Consider the following 25,431-nt stretch of genomic DNA (forward strand, 5'->3'; position numbering starts at 1 on the left):
CATCGTAATCAATGGAATTCCTGGTCGTCGTAACCAGTGGAATTCTTGGTCTGCAATGGAGTTCTTTCTCATCTTGGTCATCGGCACCAGTGCGGAGTTGTTGAGTTTTCAAGTTTTGGTGCTCAGGAGATTCAGTGCTCAAGAGTTCAGAACCTGGCTCCAGAAAAAGATCAGGCCTACTGAATGGTTCTATTTGGGTTCATACGTGTGGGAAGTAATTTTATTACCTCTAATGACAACAAACCGTGAGTACTGTAAACCTTTGTGCAATTATATCTCAAGTGCTGAAGAAGACCCTATTGCTTCGATTTTTTAATGCTAAAAAATAATTAAACGTTGTATTGAAATATAAATTTTCATAGTATACTGATAGTTTGGAAATATTTTGTGTATTTGTAATATGCATGTTTTTTTAATGCTAAAAAAATAATTAAACGTTGTATTGAAATATAAATTTTCATAGTATACTGATGGTTTGGAAATATTTTGTGTATTTGTAATATGCATGTATTTTAATGAAAACTAAAGCAAAGCCAGACAAATTTGGATTCTTCCTGTCTTGAGCTGACGGCCAGTGCGACATTTTGTTGTGGGGGTCAGAAGACCACCCCGCCCAAACAACATCTGGTTTCTGTCTGCCCTGAGCTGGCGCGGATGCATTTTTTTTGTTTTTGTTTATTTCGTGTAGGGGAGAAACGGATGCACTCTGTTTCCCTTGATATGTTTATTGCTTTGCAGATGTTTGTACGAGGTGATTTTGAAAACATCAGTGTAGTGCTATTTTGTTTCCGGTGATACGTTTAATCTTTGTACTTGTTCTCTATGAGATTAAGAGTGTAATATTTTATTTTATGGATCTATCATTTCCGGTTAGAAGTAATAAATTGCTCTTTTTAGGTATAAAAATACTTAAGTTGGTATTAAAGATAAATTGTGTGATGCAAACCTTTTTATTTTGTTAAAAATAAAGTAAATGAAATTTTGTTAAGCCTGTTTATACATAGTTTAGGGGTATTTTTTTTTAGTTTTGATATATATATTTATGTATGTAAATTATGTATATTGTTATTTCTATTTGCAAACATATAATTTCTTCAAGTATTTAAAATCTAAACTCTTAATAACAGTATCTATAGAACATATCTTCCAGAAATTTCACTGTAAGATTTTTTTTTTTTATTTTAGTTCATTTTTTTTAGTTAGTATCTAATTTCGATTTGAATTATTGTAAGGCAATTTGGCATTAGGTTTAGCTTGAAAAATGTCTTTCTTAAATAAAAGTAAAAAGGCAGACCTAATCTGTCTAGCAGAAGATTTAGGTGAGTCGCCAGACGAAACCATGTCTAAAGTAATTCTGAAAGAATTAATTTTAGCTAGTAAACATTATAACGAGGAAGAAGCAAAAGAATATTTAGAAGTTATCGTAGCTGGAAGGTTAGAACAGGAACAAAAACTTGAAAATGAAAATAAACTAAAACAAGAGAGGGAAAAGGAAAAGTTCGCACTCGAAAAACTTCGTCTAGAAGTGGAATTATCCAGGATCAATCAAAATTTGGTTCAAAATAGTGATCAAGTCGTGCGTGCAAAATCATTAGATGAAATAGTTAGGATGGTTAGGCTCTTAACAGTTAAAGTTCCTAGTAAGTCAGACGGATGGGACTATTTCTTTTCAAGCTTAGAAAAGGCATTTGTAAATGAAAATGTTAGTGATGAATTTAAACCAAAAGTGTTGCTTTGTTTATTAGGAGACAAAGTGTCTAATTTGTTAGTTAATATAGAAGAAAGCGAATTAAAAAATTATGAATCTTTGAAGAAAATAGTATTACAGGAATACGAACCTTCACCGAAATTGTGTTTAGAAAATTTTCGCAAAGCTAAACGTAACAACGATGAAACATTTTCTCAATTTGCATCTCGGTTAACATCCATGTGGGTGTATTATTGCAAATCAAGGGGTGCTAGTGATTTTGAGACTGTAAATCAACTCATTGTCGCAGATAAAATGTTCCAAACATTGGATTCCGAAACGGCAACCCATATAGGTGTGCTACAGGGGGAAAGTTGGTTTAAGCCAAAGGAAATGGGTAAACGTTGTGATGTATTCTATGCATCCAAGGGTAAATCCTATGACGGGTCAGTGAGAGCCAAAAGAAATGATTATGATGAAAGAGGTTTTCAGGGTAATTGGGGAAAACAACAGTTCAATGAGAAGAAGACCGATAATAGTAATTTTTGCCCTAAGAAAAATTTTGAAAAATCAAAAATCACAGAAGTTAGAAAGCTAACTTGTTACACTTGTGGCTCCGATAAACATTTTAGACGAGATTGTCCGAAAATTAAGGGAGCAGACTATAAAAGGATTAAGGTAAACAAGGTTTCCGCTGAGGGTGCAGAAGCAGAATCAAAAGGGGAAACAGTAGCTGCTAGGGTGGATTTACTCGGTAAAGTAATTCCTAGGCATGCTATTGAAGACAAACTTTGTAAATTGGCAAAGGTATCTGTCAGTGTAGCTGGGAAACTAGCCCAAGCATTAGTGGATTCTGGCACGGAAATTACAGTTGTCAAAAGGGACTTAGTTCCTGAAGTTTCAGTCGAAGGTGCTTCTACGATATATTTGAAGGGTATTTTTGGTCCGGCGGTTAAATGTCCTTTAGTGTACGTTCCGTTAAGTCTTGCTACTGGTGGCCAAGTTAATGTGGTGCATCAGCAAGTTTTATGTGCTTTAGCAGATGTTTTGGTGGAGGATGTGTTGCTTCCACCGGATATTCTAAACATGTTGGGAGGGGCCCAGAGTGAAGGAAATTCACTGGCTCAGAACTCTCAGGAATTGAGGGGTGATCTGCAGGAGAAAGCACAGGATAGCATTATCTTTGAGAAAACTCAAAGTGAAATTACTTCATGTGGGAATGAAGTGGGAACAGTTAATAATAAGGATGAGAAAGTAACCACTGAGACGGTTAAGGGAAGCATGGTCGCTGATACTTTTCGCTCTGCGCAGGAACAGTGTGTCGAATTAGCAACGGCTTGGAAGCATGCTAAAGAAGGCAAAAGTAACTTCTATGAGGTAGACGGTTATCTGTTTCACAGAGACAAAATACTCGGGGAGAGTATTGGGCAACTGGTAATTCCAAAGTGTAGACGCGGTGAGGTACTCAGACTTGCTCATACCTCAGTGTTTAGTTGTCATATGGGTTCTAAAAAGACTCTAGAACGAATCAAGTACTCTTTCTTCTGGGAAGGTATGCGGACGGATGTCAAAAAATTTTGCGACTCATGTAAAGAGTGTCAACTCACTCAGACTGTTAAAACTAGTGACAGAACGCCAATTACGCCTGTCGTAAGGCCTGAATTACCATTTCAGGTAGTGAATGTAGACCTGATAGGTCCAATTGATCCTCCTAGTGCGAAAGGACATAAATACATATTATGTCTGGTTGATCAACATACTAGGTGGGGCGAAGCCATACCGTTGACTAGTCTGAATGCTAAGGCAACATGTGAAGCTTTGTTAAGTATATTTTCAAGGACAGGTATTCCTAATGTTATCGCGTCTGATAACGGGACCAATTTCACGGCAGAACTAACTAAAGAGTTTGAAAAACGAATAGGGAGCAGTCCAAGATTCTCTACCCCTGGATATCCACAATCAAATGGGTTGGTGGAGAGGTTTAATAGAACTTTAAAAAACATGTTGCATAATGTAGTCAGGGAAGAAGGTAGGGGATGGCATTTACAAATTCCTTATGTGCTGTGGGCGTACAGAGAAATACCTCATTCAACTACAGGTGTGTCGCCATTTCAGTTACTCTATGGTAGACCACCACAAGGTCCTTTGTCTATCCTAAAATCTACTTGGACAGGAAAATTTAATAATGTACAATTAAATAGTACTTCCGTTTCCAAATACCTGGAAAATTTAAAATCAAAACTAGAGAAGGATGCAGAGCAGGCTAAGCTTGTTTCAGCAGTACAACAGGAAAATGCGGCGTATTATCACAATTTAAGATCGTCTAACCGAGTGTACAAAGTCGGAGATCAGGTGATAGTATTAATACCTGATTCGACTAATAAATTATTTGCCAGATGGCAAGGTCCTGCAACTATCGTTGAGAAACGTAATCCCCATTCTTTTTCAGTTAAAATGTCGGATGGTTCTACCAAGCACATTCATCAAAATAAGTTAAAACATTACATAGCTAGTTCTAACTCTATAAATGTCATTTTTGAGGAAGAAAAAGAATTCGGGCATGTTGAAACTTTACCAACCGCTACCAAAGAATCTAAATTTTTCGAAATTCTTGATAATCTTGAAATTAAACATGTAGACAATTCTCAGTTAGAAACTCTTAAAAATTTAATCGTTAAATTTAAACGCATCTTTACTAAACCCGTGCAACCAGCTGCGGTTGGCACTCATAAAATTGAACTATTGCCCAATACGGTACAGAAAAAGCCTCATTGTTATAGTGTTCCTATTGCATACAGAAAGGAAGTTGAACGTCAAGTTCAAGAACTTTTAGAATTAGACTTGATAGAACCTTCGGTATCCGAAATTGCTCATCCGATTGTTTGCGTTGCTAAAAAGGATTCTTCAATGAGAATGTGCATTGATTTTAGAGCGTTAAATGCAGTCACCAAAGTTCCAGTCTTTCCCATGAAAGATTTGCAAGAACTGATATTCACTGCAGGGTCAGGCCATTGGTTAAGTAGCTTAGATCTTTTAAAGGGATATTGGCAAATAAAAATGGACGAGGAAAGTAAACGGTTGACGGCGTTTGCTACGCATAATGCTGTGTACCAGTGGAAGACCATGCCTTTCGGTCTGGCGGGAGCATCTGGTACTTTTCAACGTGAAATGAACCGTGCCTTGAAATCTCATTCAGAGTATGCGCAGGCGTACATGGATGATGTAGTCATTTATTCTAGATCTTTTAAAGAGCATCTGTTTCATTTAAAACTTATACTGACAGAATTAGATGAATTAGGATTTTCTGTACGGCTGGATAAATGTACTTTCGCCACCAAACAAATAAAATATTTAGGCCATATTATAGGTGGAGGTAGACATGGTCCAGATAAAGACAAAATTCTAGCAATACAGAAATTAACTAGACCTACGTCTAAAAAAGAGGTCAGGTCCGTATTAGGATTAATGGGATTTTACCGCACATATATACCAAAATTTGCGGAAATATCCACTCCACTCACGGAATTAACCAAGAAGAATAAGCCAAACAAGGCAAGTTGGGGGGAAGAAGAACAAAACTCGTTTGAGAAACTGAAAGAATTACTCTGTGAGGTTACTAGTCTTGCTACCCCTGATGCCAACTTGCCATTCCAGATACACTGTGATGCATCTGATCATGGTGTAGGATGCTGTTTAACTCAGCAAGATGCTGACGGATCTTACAAACCAATAGCCTTTGCCAGCCAAAAATTCAACGCTGCACAAAAGAACTGGGCAAGCATTGAGAAAGAGGCTTGGGCAGTGCTATATGGTCTGAATAAATTCGATAAGTGGATTTATGGTGCTAAGGTGGAGATCATATCTGATCACAATCCTCTTAAATATCTGAACCAAACCACTCCTAAAAGTCCAAAGCTAACCCGTTGGGCTCTAGCTCTACAAAGGTGGAATCATTCCATCACACATAGACCTAGTGTACAGCATCGAGGTGCGGACGCCCTATCACGACTGAAATAATTCATTACTTGTACAAAAAAAAAGAAGTTATGTCTGTATTTTTGATATTTGCATATGTATGAAACCAGTATACATGTTATATTAGTTTTTATCTTTTTGAATTTATTTGTTTTTGATTTTGTTAGTAGGTTATAGTGTTTTTGTATATTTATATATTATTCATGAATGTAATAAAATCAGCCACTGTGGGCTAATTTTATGCTTAGGTGGGGCGTGTAAGACATGCCAATTTTGGCAACCCGTCTCACCCCTGAGAGTAACCCCGCTTGCCTAACGGAAGTGGGGGAAGAGAAAGAAGGAGAGAGAGAACTGGCTGAGAGGCAAAGAGGAAGGTCGCTCTGCTAGATCGTGATGTTGTTTCTTGTAATATTTTCATAATTTTGTGTCGTAATCTGTGCTGTGTCCCTTATGAACCTGTGAATAAAAATTTTGGGACTAAAAAGGTGTGATCACTGTCTCTACCGCTCATACAAAAGAAACCCCTCGCCAAAGAAAGGGTTTTTACAGTATCATTTTCCACTTCAAGGTTAATATGAACTTCGAATATCCAACCAATTTTATCCAAATTTTCGTAATCATTTTCATTCCAGGATTACAATGAATTCCATGCATTTTTTCCCAACAAATTGTGTCCTAAGTCCTAATTTTCAAGTTGCTGTAGAATGTTTCCATTTCAGAATTAAATGGAATTTGATTTTTTTCTGTTTGTTTTCTGAAAAAATAATGATGATGAATTACATAAAACGCAAAAATAAGGTCGAGGTCATCAACGGCATCACGTAAAACACTTAACTTATTTTTAACATTATCGTGGAAAATTGAAAACCGATTAGAACTTTCTCTTTTCTAATATCATCGAATCGAAAAACATTGCGTAACCAGTCATCATTTAATTTTAGTTTTCATGGTCAAACATCTTATGACCTAATCATCTTATTAAATACTAATTATTAATGCATTGCACTAAGCAATACATATCGCCAATTGGAATTGCATATTCTACTGGATATTGCTTTGGAATTATTCATTCATCTACTAATTATTAATTCGTATTATGACTTAACCATCTTATGTAAAACAGCACGCTTCTAAAGAATATGTCTCGCTAATATACTAGTAAGATCAGTTATCGGACGATGTAATGATATTAGTTTGTAACAGTTATGAGTACTTCAATACGTGCCGAGGATTAACAAACGTATATCACTAATGTATTTTAAATCCTTCAGAATATTAAATAGAGTATTATTATATTGTGCCTCTATCTTTTAAGGAGTGGTGATTTGAATTTTAAACTATGTTTAATACGTAGCTAGACAGTTAAACAGCGTTAATGCTATTTCCATTTCAAGATTTCAGTCTTGTTTTGCATAATAGTTACCAGTATCAAGCATGTAATTTCCATTTTTTCCTCTTTCATCTATTGAATCCAATCTTTTATATGAAGAATATTTCAAAAGGTGGTTTACAAACTATGAGGGCAGGACAGACAAATAGAAATAAATCCTCTTTACCAAAGAATAAGAAATCGAAAACTCAAAAGGTGTCTACTAGTGAAGATTCTTTGTCAGCGAATTATTGAAAAAATACGCCAGATAATGCATATTACACAGGCTTAATAGAATGCAAATTTACACTAGCAAAGCGACACAGTTGTTTGAATAAGGGAAGCGTGTATAGCTTTAATTGGCACAACCTTTGAATAGTTGCTTTAAGTACTCCAACGATTTGTGTTGATTGCCATTGTGTTTGTTATGCTCCGTTGTACTGGTAGTGGTGTTTTTCATGTAGCTATGTTGTTGTGTTAGGATGAATATGAATTTCATTAAATCTGTGTATAATGCCATTAAGTCAACGTATCATTAAATCTGGTATAAACCTTTATTTTACTACATTATTAACAAAGTTCTACAAAATGTAGTGCTACCATGTCAGGGTCAGACAACATACTAAATTTAATTATCTAGTTTTTGCGTTTTTAAATTATCTTGTCAACACACGCAAAAAAAACAAGTAAGTCTACACAACCAAATTAACTTCAAAACTACAAGATCTACAACTACAACTACAAAACACACAGATCTACAATTTTGGTCCAAAATAATGTACTAAAATTCATCCAACTAGCTTGTTGTGTTATCTGTACATAGTATTCAGATAGGCAGATTCTGTACCCTCTAACGGATTTTGATCCAAATTTTAGCGAAGATCTACAACATTAAAAATAAAAACAACTCCATTTATATACCTCTTTCTGTCGTTGAGTTATCGTGTTCAAGGGCGCTCGAAGGGACGGACAGTCAGACTTCCCTTAGATAGATTTCCCCCAAAATTTGACAGAAATCTGTCAATGCGCATTCAAGACAATATATTTCATTTCAGCCGTCTACTTCTTCATCCTTTTTGGTTATGTAATAGAGATAAGAAAAATGTATTACAGAGGATTCATCATTTTTGGTGTTTTGTCGAATAGTGATCTATTTCCCTTTTGCTAGATTTTATTTATTTATTCATTTATTTTTATTTTGTCCATTATCTTTTTTTCTTTTCTTTGTCAGCTTCCCGGATTGCGTGCAACATCCTAAAGGGTTCCCGATTTAGAATATCAATCACTTAAGTCGACGGACGAGAAAACTTGGCAACCACTAAAAAAGGCAAACCTAAAGTTTTGACATCATGCCAGAGTGTTTTCCATTACATTTCGCACAGATCTTGTAAAGTAGTCTCTAATGTACTAAACAAAAAAGGTGTACTAGGCGATGTAAAGGCGATGTAGTCAAAAGAAATACACGAAAGTGACCGAATATTTCTTGGAACTACATGATTAGTGAAACTGAACCATGGATGTATACAAAAAATAAAATAAATAAGTACATTGCAGAGTAGAGAGTCTTTTGATAAGATATTTTTCCAAATTATGGTAAAAGGGAATACGTCACTAAAAAGTCTATATAATACATGAATTCAGTTTTTTTTTTTTTTTTTTTTTTTTTTTTTGCATTACACAGATGAAAACAGCAAATTTATACCAATAAAACTAATTCAGTATCAACTGTAGTAAAATGCTAAAAATACATAAATTTTGCCTAAAAATCTTGATATCTTTGAGTTCGGGTGGTTTTAAAATAGAGCTTTTTAAACTTTATGTGCCAGAAATTCTGTATTCGTGGGAAAAAAATTTCTAGAATCCAACACTGCAAAATAGATGGAAAGAAACTCTTAATTAAATTATGTCTAAGAGAAACCTCAGTACTTTAGTTTTAGTTGCATTAATGCTCCATTTTAAAGTAAGACTAGAGCTATTTTGGGACGGACCTAGTAATTTTGAACCGCGGTCAGATGACGAGGACGACATCTGAACTGGTACCCCCCTCTCCAAACTTCCACAACACACCAGCGGGAGGACGTTTGGACCCAACGGACTTAACGTGCATCAGAGCAGCTTACACGACGGTTCTTAGGTGGAAGCGGGTCTCGAACTTGAAACCCTCCGGTTCCGAAGCCGAGACCTTACCACCAGGCCACCACGGTCGAAAGTCCTCAAGAGCAGTTATTTGGGAAGTTTTAATGTATATTAAATCAAAAACGGGTAAAAATTATTTTTGCTCACAGATATCAGACTGAAGATTTTGAATACTATGGCATATGTTGCACAATATTTATTTTCCTGTCCCTTACTGGTGTTTGCAAATCACAGTTGAGGCAATTCTTAGCTAAGATTAAAGGAGGAATTCTCCACTTGTCAAGGATGATATTTGTATTTAAATATGTTGTAATAAAACAATTTAAAAAAATTTAATCTGACATATGACTTTATTTTCATAATTTCATTAAACCAATCAATTTGATATTATTTTTATCCCAAATGTGATTAAAATCATTAGTGTCCTACTTAATGTTATTTTGCTCATAATTTGATTAAAACCATTAATTTGACATTTAATATTGCCTTGGATTAAACAATTAAATGAAAAATAATCTTAGATTAAACAATTTCAATGAAGTTATTATTAAGATCACCTTCAAGTATTTAAAGATGGCAGTTTTACTTGTAGTATATTAGCAAACACAAATAAATTCACATTTACTTTTTACATTTTCTTATTGATTTTTGTCTTACTATTCACTTATTTTCTATTATGAAAATAAAGTACATGTTCATGCAAAAGTTGTTTCAAAATCTTTTCCAATAGTTCAAATAAATTTTTAATTTTTTAAAGAAAGTTTATTAGTTACTAATTAATCAGATTTACTTGGAACCAAGCCAAAGTATAAGCATATTAAACAATCAAAAGACACAAATACAGTTAATTAAATCTTTATTATAATTGAAAGGGAATTCACTACTCCTAACTGATTTCACAAATTTCTGAATTATCTATATAAATAATTCTCTTGTGCAGCTCCCAAAAACAAATTTCTGAATTATCTATATAAATAATTCTTTTGTGAGACTACCCAAAAAAAACGCGATATTTAGCTATAATATTTGGCAACATCTGCAGCATTTTCTCCTATCAGAACGCAAACGATTATTAAAAATGTAAATGCATTCTGATAGAATCGTAGTTCAGTTTAAAATTCTTTTTGAGAAAGTGAAGCTGTTTGTAACACAGAAGTTGCTTTCTCATAGTAAATAAAATAGCTATTATTTCACATAATTTCACTTTTTTTTAATTTCATCTGAAGATTTTTTTGACCATTTGAATGAATTTCAGTTTACAGGGGCTCATGAATTTGTATTTTGCTACTGTTATTTAAATATCCAAGCTAACCGTTAACTGTTTACCATATTATTATTTAAATATGAATCTCAGCTGGGTTGTAAAATATTAACAAAGCACTGAAAGTGGGCGAATTCTACGGCAGATGAATCGGGGGATAAATATTTTGAAATGCGTTCAAGAAAAAGGAGTAGATTATTTTAGCATGTTCAAAATATTTGCATATATGTGGAGAGTCAGAGTGTGGATGTTGAACACAACTTTATGGACAGAATGACATAAATTTGTGAGTTTTATGGGACCTATTTTTCTGAAAATGAAGTAAATGCTTCCAATAAATATACAAACTGTTGTCATGACGATATTGTGTTTGCCGGCTTTATCGAGCTATCCTGAACATATGAAAAAGTTTTTGTACTCTGATTCCCCTTAATTCATCGATATCGGTTACATAATCGCGAGCAGAATGCAGCATTAACCTTCGGATGTATGGGAGTGGAAATAAATATTCCGAGTGGGATTGGACTTTATGGCTTCAAAATCCATGATCAAATATACCACCAAGTTTCACCTTTATATATCAGAACGAAGTCAGATGCTGGTTATGGTCAGCTTTATATATTTGATACCAATGGAAACAATATTATGTGGATGTCAAACGTAACGTTATTGAGGCCGAACTGATAGACATATGTTTAAAAGAAACATTCTTAATTCCCAGAATACCTCTCATCTCATTAGACAGTAGTATGCCTTTTATGTTTCAAATGAAACAATTCCCTGTATGCTTTTCACTTTCGATAACCATACATAAATCTGAATGTCAGATATTTGATTAGTGTTAGGAAACTTGTTTTTACATATGGGCAACATTATGTTGAATTGTCTAGTGCCAGATCATTTATAAGCTCTATAATGGTCTATAATGTTTATAAAAATGTTGAGACATTAGTATAATCTTTATGAGCTAGCTCAGTCTGTAAATTATATTTTGACTGCGGCTGAATTGATTTAAATATTTATCAGCTGTTTTAGAAAATTCTAAGAGACATCAATGCATTGATTATTTATATCGCTGCAATCATGTTGCTAATCTGAAATTCATCTTTACACCTTTTTCTTACAATTTAGTAATTTTCTTCAATAGTTTCATTTGCCTGTTGAATTTGTATTCTTGATATCTTCATGCAAGAAAGGCCCTTTTCAGAGCCAAAAAATTTTATCCTGTTTAATAAAGGTTAAGATGATAAAAGAAAATCAATTTAGGATTTATATTAAACTTTTTACCACCGCACAAGACTTCATATAACAAGTTTTTTATTCTTAAATTGAAATAGTTTGTTTTTGGGGTTATCTTTAAATAATTTTGAAATTCTTTTCTCCTTTATTTTTCAATTTCATAATTTCCTTTATTTCCTTCTTTCGCATGTTAATACTTAGAAAATAAGGAAAAAGATCTTTTTTCAAGGCCAGAATAGTTTATTCAATTCTGTTTTGAATTAAGATATTATAAGCAAATGAATTAAGTTCAACCATAAATTATTTTACGATCAATGTGTTGGAATGCATTGTCAGCTACGAGAGAAGAGATAAATTTTTGCATAGCAAACTTGGAATGACTTCTATACAGTCTTCTGGGGATTGCAGGCGTTAACGAATAGGGACTCGGTCCCCTTGTATTCAGAAATATATCTCTTCAATTTTCCAAAAATGTAGATATTTTTTCTTCCTCATTTGCGAATATAAACTTACAATTTCATAAACTTTATTAACAATTCAATTTTATATTCATGAACGACTTTTTAAAAAAATTGATTAATTATATGTGAAACTGATAACTGGAACTGGCCTTTTAAAAACACAAAACGGAAGCAAATTATACAATTAAATTTACACATATAACGCAACTGAAATTCTTATAATAGCTAGAATTCACTATTTTCTATAGCTTCTTTAATCTATTCAATATATTTTTCAGGCGGGTTGGTTTTGCCAGACATGAAAAGCATGCATGTATGAAGGCGACTGAATCTACAGGGTTGCCGCCCTCAATAAAGCGCAGGCTCTGCGTTGGCCGTGTTTTTTTACCTATCGAATGTCATAACTTGCTTTAAAAAAACCAGATGTGCTAAGAAGGATTGAGTAATTAAGATTTCAAATTGCGAGAAAGAAAGACTTGTCAGAAGAAATTAATTTGACAAACTAGGAAGTTAAAAAGCAAAGAGTGAACAGTTTCAATTTAATCTTTTATTTTGTGGAATAATTTTAATACACACGCACATGTGATTTAATGATAAACGCTTACTTATTTCACTATATGTGGATATTCATTTTTTATTTTCCGATAAGTAACTTTTACAGACTTGATTCGAAGAAATAGGTCTTTATTAAATTTTGTATTCGCGGGAATATAAAATGATAGTTTTTTTCCCAAGAAAATTAATTCAATTATGGGTGACCCCTTTATATTCTGAATTTCACAGATGAATTAATTGTCACGATTCATTAAATGCGTTGGTCAAGTTTTATTCTATATAAGATATACTTTTCTTTAATTATTTTTTCTGAGAATTTTTAATTTTAAGTACATTGGGTTCGGAAACGAGTGAAGACGGTATTATAGGGTGAGGGGGCGGCTGAAATTAACTAGATAACTGTTTCGACCTCTTCGGAAAATGTGTATCTAAATTGTCATAAACATATTTATAAAAATATGATAAATAATTAATTACAAATATAATAATTAAGCAATTTTTATATAAATATAATAGTTGTCATTGAATAAACTCATCATAACGCAAAAAGTTGTACTTTTTCCATGACGAGTATTCTCGTCAAAAACAGTTAACTGGATAAAAAACACGAAGGTTGCTTCATTTTTTAAATCAGGTTTGTTGTCACACTGTATTCCACCGACCTACTAGTTATTTTTTAACAATTATAATTAATTTATAACTAAACAATTATCATATAAATATAACAATTGTCATTGAATAAATTCGTCATACCGCAAAATGCTGTACTTTTTCCATGACGAATATACTCGTCAAAAACAGTTAACTGGCTAAAAGGCACGATGGTTGCTTTCCTTTTTTAATCAGGTTTGTTGTCACATTATATTCCACCAACGTACACAATTTTTCTTTTGTCTTAATTACAAAAATAAAGGTAAATTTTTATGTAGAACTCTTCAAAAATTTTTAAACTTATTTAAATAAATATAATATTTTAAGTTAATTAATTACATCTGAGGCAGATATACTTCGAAGTAACCCTTTTAAAAAGCTAAATATAAAATTAACTACATGTAAATTGTTGCACAGATAAGTCAACTGAAATCCCTATGATAACCTAACTGAGCATTGACAACTGAATTAAATTATTGTACAAAAATTGCTGCACAGATAAGTTTGTTAAGAAAAGCGTATTAAGCGAAATAAATCTGAAATAATTTTTTTAATTAATTACATACATCTGAGACAGATACGCTTCGAAATGAGCCTCTTCAAAAGCCAAAAATAAAATTAACTACGCAAAAATTGCTGCACAGATAAGTGAGCTGAAATCCTTATCATAACTTAACTGAGCATTCACTGCTCTTACATATAAACAAGTTTCTCTAATGAATTCATTGCATTTGTTTCTCAATTAGGCGAGAGTCCTACTTATCAACTCTCGATATCGTGCTCACTGATTAAGAATGCCTTCTACTTGAAGCCGATCGTGCTTTGTACTATTCGATATTAATTACTCGGTTTCGTAACTTTTCAGGAAACATGAAAAAAGGTGTCTAAGTATTAATTACTGTTTTGCTTAACATAGAGGATCCTGAAGGAGAGTAATTCATCTGATTTATGAGTAACTCATTTATCCGTTAGAGGAGAACTCAACAGTCATTTCTCACCGAACGCTATAATTAATGGCGATAAAAAAAACTCATGCGTATTAACGAAAGGCCTTGAATCATGATGTAGAATGTGGATAATTTTGTTTCTGGAACAATAAGAAAGATTGATTAGGTGAAACAAAAGAATTATGATATTTATTTTTAGATTCTTGGTGTATTCAAATTGTCTCCATGTTCTAAATGAAGAATATTTTAACTTTTAGATTTTTAAAAAAATCATTGAAACTGCGTTTCACTTTTTAAACTAGGAAATTTTTTTCCACTTTAGTTCTTGCGGACCATGGTGGCTTTGTGGTAGACACCTGGCGTGGAGGTTTGCGAATTTAAATCCCGACTGCATCAGATTCGATTTGGACTTAATGAATGTTAAATCCCCTTGATTAACATGTACTCCACTAACGTGATGTGCAAGTTTGGAGTGGAAAGGCGGCTGAGGAGTGATATTCGATATCTGGTCAAGGTTTAAAATTATAAAACTCGTAAAAAATGTTACTCCAATAAGTGCAAAGCTAATTCTAACACATATTTTTTTTTCTTTAAATGATCTTAAAGCAATAGCTTTATTCGGATAATTCATTTTGCGGATTAAAGAAATGCAATCGAATATTTAGCCCATCACTGGCCTAATGGGTTGTCATGAATGGGGGGAAAATTACAACAAGAAAGCCAGGTCTCTATACCCTGTCCTATCTGTTATCAGCATTTTTCAAAAACAGATAGACACGTTCGCGCTTTAGCTACGAAGTACTTGCTCCAGTTTTGCTTACAAACGAATTATGGATATTCACTTTACCATAAATTCTTCCAATAACTTTTTTTGGAGTGCTGAAAATGGCCAATAAGCATTTCAGCACTCATCTATTCTTTCTGCTTTGGCTTACATTCCTTGTTATGCTTTGCAGACGCCGACTTTCAGTCTTTCGATCATACTATGATAGCGTCTAATACCATGTTCCTTGAATATCCCATAAAAGGCGATATTTCTGTCATCAAGATATGGATTGTTAGACGGCGCTTCAACGACACTGCGTATTTGAATGTCTTTCCGGGTGGAGGTTCGTTGGGACCGTATTAGTTGCAAATGATCTTAGAAATGACAACTCATTTTGGACGATAGACAGAATTGTGATTGCTTGTGCATTCGAATTACTGTGAGTCCCATCATTCATCTGCTCTTATAAATTAATTGTTCCCACTGGTTTATTATTATTGTTCTTCAATAATATGTAGTTAATAATACATAAGCATACATTTTTTGCTGATTGTTTCCACTGGTTTATTATTATTGTTCGTCAATAGTATGTAGTTAATAATACATAAGTATACATTTTTTGTTGATTGTTCCCACTGGTTTATTATTATTGTTCGTCAATAGTATGTAGTTAATAATACATAAGCATACATTTTTTGTTGATTGTTCCCACTGGTTTATTATTATTGTTCGTCAATAGTATGTAGTTAATAATACATAAGTATACATTTTTTGCTGATTGTTCCCACTGGTTTATTATTATTGTTCTTCAATAGTATGTAATTAATAATACATAAGCATACATTTTTTGCTGATTGTTCCCACTGGTTTATTATTATTGTTTGTCAATAGTATGTAGTTAATAATACATAAGTATACATTTTTTGCTGATTGTTCCCACTGGTTTATTATTATTGTTCGTCAGTAGTATGTAATTAATAATACATAAGTATACATTTTTTGCTGATTGTTCCCACTGGTTTATTATTATTGTTCGTCAATAGTATGTATTTAATAATACATAAGTATACATTTTTTAAATAATATATGAGAAAGTTTTAGGGAGGTTACTCCCGAAAAGTTTATCATTATTTATTATTATTATTATTATTTTCTTTTTTTTATCATATGTCGAATTCCCAATGTAGAAAAAAAATTAAGAAAAAAAACCAATCTTTTGATTGCCTTAAAATGTGCACCACAACTGCAATCAGGTTATTTCAGCATCTCTTTAAGATTACTTGCAATATCTATGGCAGCTATTGAATAAATGAATATCTTCCCCTTCACGTTTACTAGACAGCAGACTTTTGTCCCAACGTACAGATTTGTACTGCAGATATAAAATTCTGTATGTTTTTTCACAGATGTTCGTATCGCTTTGTATAAGGAAAAATAGGGGGAATACCGCGAAATGGGCGATTCCGCACATAGGTGTTTCCGGTGGATAAAACCGCAAGAGATGACTTTGAACTACTTCCCTGCTACGTGGAAGGAACATGAATCAGGTTAGACCCTCACCCCCCTACACGCATGCCTTCTCGGTTTTCGTCATTGTTAGGAGAATTGTCGAACAATGAAGGACGACTCTTCCTCTCGAACGACTCTTCCTCTCGAACGACTCTTTCCTCAGAATTGCTGACTTTTTGATTTCAAGCCAAACTTCCTTTTGAAAGCAATAATAAAAATTCCTACGAGAAAATACTGTCAGCTTGCCGTTTTTCATAAAAAAAGACCATTCATCGAGGCGATTAATCCATTTTTAATCGAAATGAGACCTGATGCATGTGTAAGTTCTGGGTGGGGTAATTCCGCTCAAGAAGCAATTTTGTGCGTGGTATTAATAATAATATAATAATAATAATATTAAAATTGCTTTACTTAATGAATACTTTCTTAATTTTATCGATGCCTCAAGATTATATGCGACGTATTAATACGATATCTTGGAGCAATGATTAATTAGAAGCTTAGTTTGGTTTAGTTTACTTATATTAAAGTTCCGTTTTAAAGCAACACAAGGGCTGTTTTAGTACTGACCCTCGTCATTTTGAACCACGGTCAGATAACGAGGACGACACCTGAGCTGACATCCCTTCTCCAAATTTCCATACTACATCAGCGGTAGGACGTTTGGCCCGATGAATTTAACGTACGCCAGACCCGCTTACACGACGGTTCTTCGGTGGAATCGGGTCTCGAACCTGAAACACTTCGGTTCCGTAGCCGTTTCCTCATCACCAGGCCACGGTGGCCCTGATTAATTAAAAGAAACCACTAAAATGGCTATACAGGGAAGCTTCAAAATCAGGAATATAGAGAGAACTTTTAAAAGCCGTCAATCTACCATAGGCGAAAAAAATTTCTGCAATCTAAAAATTCGGAAAATCACTTTGGACGGAAACTAGTTTCCTCAGTTTCCCAAGAAGCAGCTGAACATGGTTTGAAGTTAGCTAAATTAATTTATGGAATCATTCCATTTTACATCCAAAAGTTTGCGTACAATTTTGCCGAACTTAACCAACTCGAAACTGATTTCAATAAATCGACAAAAATTGCTGGTAAGGATTGTCGCCGTTATTTCTCAAACACACGCAGTCAATATAACCCAAACCAATAGGCGAAATCCGTGTCGCTGATTTTAACAAAGAGATTACTGAAAACTACTGAAAAAAATTACAGGCGATTTCTTAATTGTATAAATTAATCGAAAAACGAAATCTGCAATGTAAACGAAACCGGAGTAAGAACGGTTCAAAGGTTTGTAAAAGCACTGGGGCAAAAAAGGGACAAAACAGTTTCGCGCCATAGTATCTTAGAGAGGAAGGAGTATATAACTTCACAATATTTGCTTGCACTTTGATTGCTCAGAAATCTAAGTTTGAGAATTATAAAGATGGATATTAGCTTAGTCGCTCAGTTTTTTTTTTTTTTTTTTTTTTCCCCTTAGGACTGGTGGGATTATGAAAGCTATGTGAATTTTAACTACATCATGTTAAATTCGTTTAATAACTATAATTATTTTAATAATTTGTTTTTATTTTAATAAAATATGCGAAAATTAGATCAAATGATATTAATATTTGCACTTATTTTTATAGGGATTTTAAGAAACTACAGTGTTTTTACTTCCTATCCACAAAATTTCAGCCCAAAACTACCTGCGAGATATTTATCCTTCAGGTACACTAAACCTTCCACTCTCCCCTACCGGACAAAAAAACACCTGCGTCTGTTTACACTGTTTTGGCTAATATTTAATTTTTCATTGTAATTTTTTTCTCTTTTTTGTTCCTTTTTATACAAACTGAAAAATTTAAAGTTCGCCATTATCATCTCTATCTGTTCCAATCAAAAACGTAATTTTAATGCGTATATCTTAATGTATTTACGAATCGCAACACGTTCTTAAGACGCATGGAAAAGATAATATTTAATATTACCTTGACATTTTTTTACCGGTTTCAGTACCATTTTAGATTAAAAATACTTTAGTGTATTCAAACTCTCATTGCTTTATGTCCATATATGTCCTGGCTGAAAAACAGAGTAAGCAAAGAGAATAGTTTTTTTTGAGGCTTTGTTTGAATCTAAATCAGTATTTTTTTTTAAGTTGCAATTTCTTTCTACATATAATTTTGATTCAAATATTCAGAATTAAAAAAAAATACCAAGAATACTATAAAACAACTTAAATATGTTAAGCTTACCAACAGGTTGCCCTGGAAAGTTGGTAGCTAACAGGATTTTGCTTTCCGAAGCATGAAAACTTGACTTTGATGTTTATTATCCTTTCAACAAAGTAATTTTAGGCATCAAATTGTGATAGAGATAACAGCCATGTTGTTTCAATAGCCTTACACCTGTTCTGTTTATTGTGTACATGAACATTTCTTAATGGTGTCGAGTCTAATAACACCATGAGGCTATGAAAAAAGTACATGTATACGTAATCTATCATCTAATTGCAAGTTGCTATTCCCTGGACTACAGACTTCACTTTCTTATTCAGCATGTGAATTATGTAGATAATAAATAGAAACTTTCTTCCATGGGGGAGAAAGTTTTCATAAATTTTCCATAATGAGAGAAAATCACGTAATTAAATATTTGATAAAACAATGGAAATGGTTTGAATTTCACATGTGGCAGCAATACATTTTATTTCAATAATAAAAATTTATTGTTGAAAACAATGAAAAAAAATATTTTTAAAACTTTCAAAATGAATAGAAAAAATTGCATAATAGCTAAATTATTATCATTAAAGCAAAAATATTTTGTCTATAAATACTTTTAGTCAAAAAGGCAACAAGTTAGGCAATTGAAATTCGGGATAAGACTTTTCAGTTTATCTCCAAAATCATGCCAGTTTCTGGCATGATTTTAAAATACTCCAAAAGTCCGCCAACTTGGCTACAAGAAATGGTAACAAAAGCTTTTAGAGTTGCAATAAAAAATTGACAAAATTACATTTGGCCATAAATCATTCGAAGATTAATTCTACTTTGGCAACCAGATCTTAAGTCCAGCCGAAAATTAGTAATTGACTTTAACACAACAACTGCTGATTTCTATCAAAATTTCGACGAAATCTATTTAACGGGAGTTTGTGTTCCTGTCAGCCAGTTTGCAAACTCTAAATCAGGACGATCTAAAATGGATGATGTTTAATAAATGATTTTATCATCAAAAATATAGAACTTGTATAAAATGTTGAACAAAAATCTGTTAAAGGATTGACTGTTTCTTGGTCTGTTTATTCGTATCTATGTGAACAAAATGACTTAAAAACACAATAACACAGATAAATTGAGTTTAGTGTATAGTATTTTCACCAAAATCATAGGCTACTATCATAGCTTAGATTGAATTGGTCTGAAAATGCTTCCAAAACGCATTCTCGGTTTTCTGCATTATACTATGATGCACAAGCCGAACCATATTGTGTTAATATATGAGAAAGTCGAAAGGAGAACTTCCTAACTTTCTTTACTTTGCAGTACCAATTACGACGTGGGAGCATTTACCTGTCTTACTCCACTGACTCGAAGAAATAATTATTAACTAAAATCCTTCCCTTTTTCCTTTCTCCTGTAAGAGAAAGCATTGCAGTCGTCAGATAATTGAAACTCAAGATGTTGGCAAACTTCCATGTTTCAGAACTTTCTAAGTCCGAAAAACATATTTTTGAAATCATGTCTGTTAGTTTCTTGCTCCGTTTGTCTGTGAAAACAATCGCTCCAAAACCCTTTGAGCTAAATGGAATAAGTTTAGCATAAGGTTTTGACACTAAATTTGGAGTTTTCTATCAGCCTTTGAATGAAATCCATTCAGAGGAAGTCTGGTTTTCTGGGTATAGAATAATATGATAATGACAAAACGTAAAGAACAATTGAAAGATTGGTATGCAGGGTTAATATCTAAAATGTAGATAGCATCAAATTTGGAACTAAATCCATCAAGTACTTGACCGTCTGTCTGTCTGTACTTTTGAATATGTGTAAATCCGAGAATTTAAACATTAACTGTTTAGGTAAATAAATATTCACACTTTTATCACCTAAAGTATGCAGATTTTGAATCAAATCCGCATGCATTGAAACACGATAACCAAAAACGAAATGACTTATATAAGTGAAATATGAAATATGGTCTTATGACTACAATTGTAGCTCTATGCCAAATTTTGGTTTCAATCGGTTCCTGAAAAAGGCGTCCAATATATATATATTTCTTGCATTTGTGTATTAACTGCATGGCGGCGATTAATCGCCAAAGATAGACCAAAGAACTTTCGTAAGTATTGTTCACCAAAGACATGCGATTAATACACAAGTTCGATATTTTTTACTATACTTCGAAGTAAACATCTCTCATGTATGAAATAAAAACCTGAGTCCCTAATAGTGGTTCCAGAAGTCCATAATTCCAAATTCCTTCCAAATTTTTCCAAGACTATCATTTCTTTTCCAAAGCCCATAATTTTATCTGGAGGGAATGAGATACACTTTTATTAGAGAATTTCGGAAAGACCTCTCCCGCTCCTTTTAGTTTAAGTCACAAATTTGGCATTGGTGGTAATATGATGTAATGGCACATTGCAACATACTTTGTGGCAAGGAAAGGGTAGAGAAATGCAGTGAAATGATTGTGCATAAGTTAGTGGGTGGAATGATGACACCTACTTTGTTTTTACTCGTCTGACGTAATGAATCATTATTCTCTGGGGGAAAACGTAGGAGTATTGCGAGGTTTTCGACATTTCTTTGTAAGATCTGAATCACTGTTAATCACGTGTTAAACAAAACAGTATAAAACTTCCATTATAAAAATAAGAAATCATGTATTTATTTCCTTTAACTATTGATGAAAAAATTTATTTCATATACATGCTTTTAAGTTTTTTAATGCTTTTTCATATACATGCTTCTGTTTCATGTAATGTATTGATTTTAATATATAGACTTTTAATTTCAGAACTTATTCTCGGGCATTTAAAAAATATTCCATCCAATTTTATAATATCTCCGAAAACCTTAGCTTAATCGTACCCAAAATCTTATGTCAAAAACCCATCATTTTTCAAAATGGAAATATGGAGCAGGAACATCAAATAACTATTTCTATTATGCAGGGATTATTTTGAGTTTTTATCATTTTTGCATGAGCCGAAGTTTTGAAAACATCTGTTTTGAATCTGCAACGTTTTCTGTTTGGTTACGAATAATAGTGAAAAGGAAGCAAAATCTAACTCATTTCAACTTTTGTTTCAATCCTCGTCTTATGAAATGAAATTTGATACAGAAAATAAAAGTAATGGAAATATATATAACTTTCCGATTTCAAAGAAAAAAGTTCTGAAAAATTCACTACCTCAGCATTCACCGTGAATATCAAAATTTATTTTACTGGTCTCACATCCGAAGTGATACTACGCATAAAGCCTCGGGCTTCTTATTTCTAGCCTATTCAACGAATTTTTAATGCTACGTTAACTTTTTCTAGAACGATTCTCATGAATTAGAACTTGTTTCGATTTTGTTGGAAAAAATTTATGAAAAATGCAGCGTTCAGGGTTCAGAGTAAAGTCGAAATTCCTTTTGCCTATTGGTATTATTTATATTTTGCTTATCTCATATTTGAAGACACAAAACTACACATGAGGACCTCTTCTTTGTTTCTTAAAAAAATTAAAGCAACATTTTTTTAATGTTGCATTAATCTTTTCTAGAATGATCCTCTTAAATTACAAATTATTTCAATTTTGATGAAAAATGCAGTGTTCAGGGTTCAGCATCATGTCGAAATTCATTTTGCCTATTAATATTTATTTATTTTGCTTACTTCAGATGTGAAGTAATAAAATTACACATGAGAACCTCTTCTTCCTTCTCACATGAGGACCTCTCTTTTGTTTCTTAAAAAAGTTAAAACAACATATTTTTTTAATGTTGCGTTAATCTTTTCTAATATGATCCTCTTGAATTAGAACTTATTTCTATTTTGATTTTAAAAAAAACTTTTGAAAAATCTATTATTGACGATTCACCGTAATGTAATTCATTAAGTCATTTTGCCTATTGGAATTGATTGATTTTGCTTTCTTCAGATCTGAAGTGAAAAAACTCTCATTGAGTTTTCTTCCTTTTCTTCTTCCTTCTCACATGAGGACCTCTTCTTTGTTTCTTAAAAAGGTTAAAACAACACTTATTTTTTATTTTTTTTATGTTGCGTTAATCTTTTCTTGTATGATCCTCTTGAATTGGAATTTATTTCAATTCAGATTTTGAAAAAAAAGGCCTTTGAAGAATCTTGTATTGACGGATTCACCGTAATGTGATTCAATAATTCATTTTGCCTAATGTAATTTATTGATTTTGCTTACTTAAGTGAAAAAACTCTCAATGAGGATTTTATTATCTATTGAACATTTTTAAATGTTTCTGAACGATCTTCCTTGATAGAATTTATCTGCCGGGAAAAAAAAGAATTTGATCATAATGACAGAATTAAAAACTTGATTTTTTTATATGATTAAAAGACTTTACCAATTAGTCATCACAAACAATACATTGTTAGCAAAACTTACAACGCCTCATAAAATTCGTCATCCAGTGGAAGCAAGAATAGAATATTCTCTGATGAATCAATCAATGTCGCAAGATCTTTCGAATAGGATAATCGAGACCCGTTTATACTGACGATCCATCAAACAGAATATGGACCTAATGCACATGAAATATGGTGCCTAAGGGCAAGTTGGTGTGGTTTAGAAGTTTGAAGTATTGGGTGCCTATTGAGGTGTTGCCTTCGTCTCCTGATCACATCTCAAAATTACTAGGCTCTTTCTAAAATAGCCCTTACAGAGCTTCAAATAAATGAAGTTATTTCAATCAATTAAACTGTTCAGCTATTAAATTTTTCTAGAAACCTTCAATCTCGAAATGTGTTCAATTTGATTTCATTTTCGGTTCGAGGCCGATCCAAAACATTAAAAGTTTTTATCAGTAACTGACCAACTTCTTTTCTTTGCATTAATTCTCTTTCAAACGAATTAAGATCGAAAAACAAGTGAAACTGAGAGCGATGATTGCTATAATCATCCATTTCTATTAGAAGACTTTAATCAAACGCATTGAAGGCCTCTGTGACCTTGTCTCGGTGTCTCGGTTATAATCAAAACGGATGGTTTGTGAAACAATGAATAATGATAATGGTAATTGGTAATTAAGTTAAAGGAGTGTAAGTAATTATAATTTTTCACTTATTCCGCTATAAAATTTTAATCCTTTAAAGAAAGGAATTATTTTTTTGTATAAATTAGATAGCTGATGATTTCACAAATTTTGAGCATTGTTTCTTTAAACTGTGTTGTTTTTCCTTTTTATTATGTTTCAGAATTACTAATAAGTAAGCAATAAGAATATTTTAAATGTTCAAAATCATTTACTCATCCGTAAAATTAAATATATAATTAAAATTATCTTCTAAAACAAACTAACTTTAGAATCATAAACTGGTCATAAATGCATAGAGCATCCATTTCAATCATGGCTCAATCGCTCATTTCTTAACTATCGGCGATAGGCATATAGTTTCTATTAAAAAAAAATCTCTAAATCACATATAGTATTACATCTTATGTTGTTCGAATTAATAAATGCATTGCAAAAAGAATTAAGAAATGTAATGTTTTATATGCTGCCCTCCTTCTATTAGTCGTATTTAGCTATACCAATATTTTTGACACACAAATAATTTAGCATGTTGCCGCAAATGACGGTTATAGCCGTCATTTGATCTGGGAAAAGAAAAAACAAATGTTGTGATGAGCAAATGGCAGTTAAGGCCGTCGAGAGTTTTCATGGAAAAACTGTGACAAAATGTGATAATTTTCCGTTTCCAAATATACGACTGTCATTCAATTTCATATGGCAGCCATAAACAATTGAAAAAAAAAATGCTTCTGAGCATGATCATGAAATTAAAAGTGTGCGGCAACGTGTTAAATAAAAAAGTTCAACTCTTCTGGAATTAAAATTAACCGAGTTATGAAATTCTAAATTTCTTTATTTTTAACCTGTCAGTTTCCACTCGTTAATTAGATTATCTTTTTTGAGGCTAGTAGTAGTCTAAAGAAGTGATACTGAAAGCTACATAACTGGGTCAGTTTACGTTCATTACTTGGTCAAGGAAGAGTGTTAATTTTTTTTTTTGTTCAAAATGTAGTTTTTTTTTTTTTTTTTTTTTACTTATACATATATTGACGCAAATAGCATAAAATATAATTCTTTGCGTCATTTTAAGCATTTCTCCAATCGGAACTATATGCATATCTCTAACGGTTCAGAAATTAGTCATAAAAGAGGAGGCCCTGTATAATCTATGAATCTAGCATATAGGTTTCGTAAATTTCAATAAAAATAATGCGATTTTTTCTTTAATGGAAGTCAATAACCTTCTATCTCTCACAAAGAAAAGGTGGCGCTATTTAATTTTATTTCTTTATCTACGATTTAAAGATATTGTTTTCTACAATCTATCCTGATTTATTCTAAAATATTGTTTCCACAAAAAAATATTGCAAAATGTTTAATTTTGTGAATAAGATTTGGTAAGTATAATTCGTGAGACAAAAACGCACATACTGAAAATTATTAGTGTACTTTATATCCAGCATTCTAAATTATAGAATATAAATGTGTTATATAAAAAAAAGTAATTTTATATTCAAATAAAGGGATTTCGGAATATATAGATAAGAATTTTAAGAACTTTTTTTCCTTTTAAACCATTTTTAAAAAAAACAGTTGCTAATATTTAAGTTTTACGTATGTATAAG

The 25,431-nt window shown here is 32.5% G+C and overlaps 1 protein-coding gene across 1 annotated transcript; it reads left to right on the forward strand.

The window, feature by feature from the left end:
* The first annotated feature begins 1,261 nt into the window (after positions 1 to 1,261).
* LOC129959237 (uncharacterized) lies at positions 1,262 to 5,704 on the forward strand. The gene has a single exon (XM_056072060.1). The coding sequence runs from the start codon at positions 1,262 to 1,264 to the stop codon at positions 5,702 to 5,704; it is 4,443 nt and encodes a 1,480-aa protein (XP_055928035.1).
* The last annotated feature ends 19,727 nt before the right edge of the window (positions 5,705 to 25,431 follow it).

This window comes from Argiope bruennichi, chromosome X1, assembly GCF_947563725.1.
Source record: "Argiope bruennichi chromosome X1, qqArgBrue1.1, whole genome shotgun sequence".
Taxonomy (NCBI): Eukaryota; Metazoa; Arthropoda; class Arachnida; order Araneae; family Araneidae; genus Argiope; species Argiope bruennichi.

Coding starts and splice junctions, on each gene's coding strand:
- LOC129959237 (XM_056072060.1), top strand. CDS start 1,262: ATGTCTTTCTTAAATAAAAGTAAAAAGGCAGACCTAATCTGTCTAGCA.